Raw genomic sequence first — 7,731 nt, 5'->3', positions numbered from 1 at the left:
CATATTGCTCAATCAGTCTTGAATCAGCAGACACAAAACTATAGCCAGTAGGGCCACTGCATTTCTGAAGGCTTTTGTCAGTATTCAACTCCAAATTCTCATAAAATAGGTTTGGCAAATGTATCAATGAATTATGTGATCGATAATTCACTGACAATTTAGTGACATAACTTGCTGCCACTTGTCCTATCTTTTTGTATCTCATCAACAAACGCTCCAGTAAGGAAATATTGAGCCCAAACATTCTGGCCTCTTTCCCCAATACCAGTATGTTAGGACCAACCTGTAACAAAGTAACATAATATGGAAGCACAAAAATGATCTACCTGCTTGTTGTCACCTGCCAAAACTATTTTAGCATCTTTAGTAGCTAGAGCAAGTGGTGTGATAGCTTCAGGTTCACGAACTTGAGCTGCTTCATCGAGAAAAAGGTGTGTGAAGAAACCTTCAGGAGAGCAGAGATATTGGTGGAGTTTTAGAGATGTGGTATATGTTGTGATGATAATGACATGACTCATTGAGCATATTTCAGCACTTCTCTCAGCAAAATATTCAGGTGTCATGTACATGTGAGCATAAACACCCCTATTTTTCTGTCTAGAAATTAGAAAAATTTTAAAAGGAAGATAATATATCTTCCCAAAATAAGCAAAAATGAAGGTTTTAATCGACATTTCGTGGTGAGCAGAAATCAATACTCTGGTACACCTTTTCTGACTAACACCATTCATCATTACTTCATATGCAGCACGAGCAAGGATTCGAGTCTTACCAGTACCAAATGGACCATAGAGAATGACAGGAGGAGCAGGTTTGCCAGTAGATGGAGATTCAGAAACAATCATTTTTAGAGCTTTTACTTGGTGCTTTTTATCTAGCTCCATAAAACGACATTTAGAATATCGAGGGTCAAATGTAAGAAACTGGTCACCAAAAGAAAAAACATCAGGCAACAGACACTTGAGAACATACTCAGGAGCCTTGACGATAGCATGATGAAGGTGGTCAAAATATGAATACTTGACTATAAACTGAGCAGAGACACTTATCTCACTCCCTTCGTCAACTTTGGTGCCACTCTTTATTGCTTGAAACAAACTGTGAGATGGATTATCAGCAACTATATACATGCGATTTTCAAGGCAACTGAAGTTGTAACGATGCTTGAACGCTATGCATAAACATGCCGAGCTATCTGGCTGTGATATTGCGACATTATCACTTGCTTGTGTAGCGTATTCAATCTTATCATCAGTTAAGCCAGAAAGATGACCATAAAGACATTCTCGATTATGATTTTGAACAAGAAAACGAGGGACTTTGTCCTGATCATATACTACAAACTTGTAATCTACACCATCACACCTATCAAATAAAACTATGACACAACATTTTGTAGCTATTTTACTTACTTTTTAGACAGCTTTTTGATATGTTCATCTTCTTCAAGCCACAGTGCACGATAAAAATGCACCTGATAATTATTAGGTGTTAAGTCATTTAAATGGTGTCGCAATATTGATGATGTAGGTGGAGATTTTTGCCTTTCATCGAATTTGGCTTGCCATGGGACTGGTGTTCTTTGTGGGACTGGTATTCTTTGCCTTTGTATAGAGGCACTGCTGGATGGTGGTGTTAACTTTTGATCTCGAGGTTTTGATTTTGAAATATGCTTTTCATATGATCTTGGTCTCTGATCTGGTCTTGAACTTTTATCTAATTGTTTTTTATCTGCTCTTGTATCCTGAATACAATCAGATGATTCTATATATGTGTACAAAAATTAATCAAATTATTTTAATCCTTTATTAAATTACTTTTGGGTTGTTCAATCCTAATTCTAGACAGATATTGTAGAATACCATCAATGGATGGATCATCCTCATCAGCTGAGTTATACAACCCATAAATTATATCTTCAAAGCGAACTTTTTTAATAATCAAATGTTCCAGCAGCTTCTTTTTCCTTCCTAGTTTGTTTCCCCCCACTTCTTTTATGTGATCTAGTGTGCTTTCTTCCACTTTCATGTTTTTTCCAAAAGTGTACCAATCCTTCCCAATCTGCTCTGCCACTGAATCAACATCTTCTTGTCTCAAATTCACTTGAAGATCAGGAACATGAAGACCTTTTGATTCCACCTTAGTTTTCATTCTTGTCAGAAAATCTAAACAAAAATGACACACATGTGCAGATTTTTGATACATACTTTCTTTCATTTCATATTCTAGTTGTATTTCCTGCTCCAGCCTTTCTTCCTTTTCTCGCTCTTCCTGTTCCCGCTGCGCTTTCTCCTGCTGCCTTTTTATCTCAATTATATCTGAAAGATAATAATTTCTTATATAAACATAAGCATACTGTACTGTTAAAAGAAAGGATAATTTAAACATTGTGTTAATAAATAAAGGCCCCATAGGCAGCATGTTGCTAGCAACATTTGTGATTACTTTAATCTTGTAAGCAACATGTTGCCAGCTTTCTATTTCTGGCTTAAAAGATCAAAGTAACAACTAGCAATATGTTGCCTGCTGTATGTTGGGCTTTAAAGTATAAACCCTATAGAATCTAGAGCTTCACAGTCACATAATGGCAAATGGAGATCTTATCCACTATTTTTTCAGAAAACACTCAACAAATGAGTGTATCTAATTAACAATTACATCATTAAAGTGTAAGTGCTAAAACTCACTTTCTTTCAAACAGTCTAGGGCTTGGTCAGCCAATTCAATTCTTTCAGCATCATGTAAACCAAATATAAGATTATAATATGTGGCATCATCTCCATTCTTCTGTTTCCATTTGTATAACAACTCCATTCTTTTCTCTTCAATGGAGCTGTTATCATCTTTAATGGCCTGAATATCATAACGTGTGAGTTCCAAGGAATAACCAACTAGCTTCCAGTTATCTAGACTTCTACTCAGTTTGCGTAGCACACTCTCACTACACTGATGGAACTTTAGATTGTCAATTGTAAGTCCTTTTGTATCTAAACGATCCTTCAGGTATGCCTCTATAAATAATAATAAGTAGCAAGTAGTCATAATCAATTAGCAAGTAAATTCTTACCAAAGGTAACTGGGCTGGGGTCAGTCACAGGTCCTGCCATTACTATCTTGTTCAAACACTGACAAACACAACAGTGCTATAATACCTTATAAGGTAATAATACTAAGGTCTTGTGCCTAGCATGTGATTCATCATAAATGAATATCATAACTAGGCGGTTCAAGCTGTACATATACATGTATTGATAACTATTCCTATGTATAGTACCTTTCTAATGTCCCACAATTACCTCATTTGAAGGCTTTCCCTACCAAACAAAGAAAAAGAAGTCCTATAATTACTATCAATAGTCAGCAATCAATAGCTTACTATTTTAAGTGCCAACTCAGCTCCCTGACCATATATGGCATTATTGGAATGCATACACTACAACTCATTGTGGGCTACAGTATTTTTATTTAACAACACAATAATTTCTTGTGTAAATACACACTTACACATAAATGCAGCTCACACACACAAAGAGATAGAAGATATCATATTGATAGTTTATTCAAATTATTTGAGAGATACATGTAGCTAAGAAAGCATTTTTAAAAAAGGTGTCAGTGTCTTTAAAGCTTCTGAATATTTTTCTGATTTATCAAGTTCCACAGCTCTTTTCGATAAATCTTTAGCTGCCTCCATGCTTGAGGCTTGTATAGCATCTATGCTTGAGGGAAGGTGTGGCTGTGATTAATGTTAGATACCGGTATACATTAGTCAAAAAATTAATTATATTTTAAAGTGATACATAATGTGCCACTAAAAATAATTATTCCTAACAATCATTCTTGGTTAAAAGCCACCATCACTATTTGACCTTCTCCATATTAGGATCAGAGACTTCAGTTTTTTTTCTACAATTATAAAAATTATTAGACCTATAACCTACTATGTAATATGCAAACTCACCTTTTAAACATAGATAGATCTATATGATGGTAAAATGTTCCTAATTCAGTACATAATTTCAAATATTTATGCCAGCATTTTGTAGCATTGCCACCACGGTCAGGATGAGAGAGTGTGTCAAGCTCAAACTGCTTAACTTCTTCTGGACTTCCAATTGCAACCACATGAAACTTGGCCCTTGTTATGACAGTATTAAAGACATAAGGATTGAAGAGGCTCTTAACATAGGAGGCATTCATTTCATCATCTCCTACTAGCTCAAACAAGCTTAAAAAAATAGCTTGAAACTCATAACCTATTCATAAGAGAGACATATTAATAGTCTAGATATACATATAGTCTATAGCTCTCACCTTGTATCATAAAAGAAGGCCTAAAGCTAACTTTTTTCACTATCTCATATTCTTTGTATCTAAAAGCCATTGTTTTGATGTGATTTAACTGCATGAATGTGTATTTAAAGAAAGGCAAAATATTTTTATAATCAGTACTATTACTGAGATCTAGATTTAGTTTACTCTATACCTGCTTCCTTGTTGATGTGATAATACAAACACCATGTCGAGGATTAAAGTTGGGATTGATATGCTTCATTCTTTCCAAGTAACTTCGAACCTCTTCCAAGACAATGCATGCCTCAACCCATTGCTGATCTGGATCATCAAATTGCTCAATCAGTCTTGAGTCAGCAGACACAAAACTGTAGCCAGTAGGGCTACTGCATTTCTGAAGGCTCTTGTCAGGATTTATCTCCAAATTCTCATAAAATAGGTTTGGCAAATCTATCAATGAATTATGTGATCGATAATTTACTGACAATTTAGTGACATAACGTGTTGCCACCGAACCAATGTCTTCATATCTTTTCAACAAACGCTCCAGTAAGGAAATATTGAGCCCAAACTTTTTGGCTTCTTCTCCCAGTACCAATATATTAGGGCCAACCTGTAAAGAAAAAAATTAACTTAATCTAAAACCACAAAATAATTTAGGTATGTACCTGCCGATGGTCGCCTGCCAAAACTATTTTAGCATCTCTGGTGGCTAGAGCAAGTGGTATGATAGCTTCAGGCTCACGAACCTGAGCTGCTTCATCAAGAAAAAGGTGTGTGAAGAATCCTTCAGGAGAGTAGAGATATTGGTGGAGTTTCAGGGACATGGTGTATGTAGTGATTATGATGACATGAGGCATTGTGCATATATAAGCACTTTTCTTGGAAAATTCATCTGTTGTCATGTACATGTCAGCATAAACTCCTTTATTTTCTTGTCTAGAAATTAGAATGACTTCAAAAGGAAGGTGATATTTTCTTCCAATCACACCAAAGTAAGCGAAAATGAAGGTTGTTATTGATATTTCGTGGTGAGCAGAAATCAATATTCTGGTACATTTATTCTTATTGACACCATTCATCATCACTTCAAAGGCAGCACGAGCGAGGATTCGAGTCTTACCAGTGCCATATGGACCATAAAGAATGACAGGAGGATGAGGTTTGCACATAGATGAAGACTCAGACACAATCATCTGTAGAGCTTTTAACTGAAGCTTATCATCTAGTTTTATACAACGAAAATCAGAATGTCGAGGATCAAACGTAAGGAACAGCTGACCAAAAGAAAAAACTTCAGGCAACAAACAAGGAAGAACATGCTCAGGAGCCTTGATAACAGCATTGTGAAGTTGATTAAAATAGAAATACTTTACTGTAAACTGAGCAGAGATACTAATCTCATTCCCTCCTTCAACTGCTGTACCATACTTCATTGCTTCAAGCAATTCAGGAGAATCAGGAGCAACTATATACATGCGATTTTCGAGGTGATCGAAGTTGTAGTTATGCTTGAATGCTACACATATATCAGAACCATCTGGCTTTAATATTGTGACATCGTCACTTGCTTGAGTAGCATATTCAATCTTATCATCGGATAAGCCAGAAATATAGCCATAATAATAATCATCACTTTGATCAAAAAAAGAGGGAACTTTCTCGTGATGATATATTGTAAGCTTACCTGCACCATCACACCTGACAAAAACAAATCATAATTACCCAGTATTTATTTTACATACTTAGTCGATAGCTTCTTGATATGTTCATCCTCTTCAAACCACAATGCACTATAAAAATGCTCCCTGTAATTATGAGGCTTCAAGTCACTTAGACTTCGTGTTATTAAATTAGGCTGGACTTCTCGTCTCTCCTCAAACTTTGCTTGCCACGGGTTTCTTTGTCTGAAGATGCCTGATGCAGCATTGCTGGATGGACTTAATGGTGTTGGCGGTGCTGGATCCTGATATTGGGGGCGTAGCTTTGGATGTGATTTTAAACTCTGATTTTGCTCTTCTTTTTCATCAAGTTTTGAATTTTTATCATGCTTCTCATCTGCTCTTGGATTCTGACCATCTATAAGTAAAAATAATTACACTAATTTCACTTTTACAATTTTACCTTTTTTAATCCTAATTCTGAATATATATTCTAGAACACCATTAATAGCTGGATTGTGCTCATCAGCTGAATTGTATAGCCCATATATTATATCTTCAAAGCGAACTTTTTTAATAATCAAATGTTCCAAAAGCTTCTTCTTCCTTCCTGGTTTGTTTCTCCCCACTTCTTTAATATGATCCAGTGTGCTCTCCTCAACTTTCATACATTTACCAAATGTATACCAATCCTTCCCAATGAGCTCTGCTACTGACTCAATGTCTTCTTGTCTCAGATTCACTTGAAGATCAGGAACATCAAGGCCTTTTGATAACACCTTACTTTTTATCCTGGTCAGAAAATCTAAAAGGGAATGATACACATAATTATATACATGTAGATACATTAATACATACTTTCTTTCATTTTATATTCTAATTCTATTTCCTGCTGCTGCTTTTCTTTTAGTTGTTCTTCCTTTTCTTGCCGTGCTATTTCCTGCTGCCGCTTTTCTTTTAGTCGCTCTTCTTCTTGCTGTGCTATTTCCTGCTGCCTCCTTTCTTCCTTTTGTCGTTCTTCCTCTTTCCGCCATGCTATTTCCTGCTGCCTCCTTTCTTCCTTTTGTCGTTCTTCCTCTTTCTGCCGTGCTATTTCCTGCTGCCTCCTTTCTTCCTTTTGTCGTTCTTCCTCTTTTCGCCGTGCTATTTCCTGCTGCCTTCTTATCTCAATTATACCTGAAAGAATATCTGAATTATGATTGATTAAGCTACTTGCATTCAAATAAATGAATGACAAGACAAAAAAGGATCAACATCAAATATGGGTGTACCATGTACCATTCACATATGTGTTACATAATACCTAAAGGTGTTGTAAAGTATGAAAACTCACTTTCTTTCAAATAGTCTAGTGCTTGGTCAGCAATATCAATTCTGTTAGCATCATGTAAACCAGATATAAGATTGTAATATGTGGCATCATCTCCATTCTTTTGTTTCCACTTATTTAAAAGTGCCACTCTTCTACTTTCTTCAGAGCTATTATTAACTTTGATGGCCTTGACTTCAGGAAGTGTAATTTCCAAGTACAACCCAGCAGTGTCCCAGTTATCTAAATCTTCACTCAGTTTGAGTAGGACAATATTAGTACACTGATGAGCTCTTAAGTCATCAAATGTAAGTCCCCTTGTGTCTAGATGATCTTTGAAGTCTGTCTCTATAAAATTAATCAATAATTAACACACCCTATTATCAAAACACTTACCAAAGCTGAGGTTTGTCCCAGCCACTGCCATCTTATTCAAACACAGTGCTACCTTATAAGGCAATGGTACAA

The 7,731-nt window shown here is 35.9% G+C and overlaps 1 protein-coding gene across 1 annotated transcript; it reads right to left on the bottom strand.

The window, feature by feature from the left end:
* Positions 1-3,627: 3,627 nt before the first annotated feature.
* Positions 3,628-7,717, bottom strand: LOC109587111 (probable RNA helicase SDE3). The gene is made up of 10 exons (XM_020003337.1): positions 7,660-7,717; positions 7,288-7,611; positions 6,813-7,130; positions 6,418-6,759; positions 6,039-6,372; positions 4,962-5,994; positions 4,487-4,906; positions 4,315-4,402; positions 3,962-4,256; positions 3,628-3,906 (listed from the first exon to the last, which is right to left on the bottom strand). The coding sequence occupies exons 1-10, from the start codon at positions 7,688-7,690 to the stop codon at positions 3,861-3,863; spliced, it is 3,231 nt and encodes a 1,076-aa protein (XP_019858896.1). The 5' UTR covers positions 7,691-7,717; the 3' UTR covers positions 3,628-3,860.
* Positions 7,718-7,731: the final 14 nt, after the last annotated feature.

Source organism: Amphimedon queenslandica, unplaced genomic scaffold (genome assembly GCF_000090795.2).
Source record: "Amphimedon queenslandica unplaced genomic scaffold, v1.1 AMPQUscaffold_12683, whole genome shotgun sequence".
In the NCBI taxonomy this organism is placed as follows: Eukaryota; Metazoa; Porifera; class Demospongiae; order Haplosclerida; family Niphatidae; genus Amphimedon; species Amphimedon queenslandica.
Note: the sequence above shows the minus strand (reverse complement) of the source record. Positions and strands in the feature narration are given on the sequence as shown.

Bases quoted from the DNA above. Each gene is read 5' to 3' on its own strand.
- LOC109587111 (XM_020003337.1), bottom strand. From the start codon at position 7,690: ATGGCAGTGGCTGGGACAAACCTCAGCTTTG. The intron at 6,760-6,812 runs GTATGTATTAAT...ATTCCCTTTTAG, and splicing joins AGAATATAAAATGAAAGAAA to ATTTTCTGACCAGGATAAAA. The intron at 3,907-3,961 runs GTGAGTTTGCAT...TTATAATTGTAG, and splicing joins GATCTATCTATGTTTAAAAG to AAAAAAAACTGAAGTCTCTG.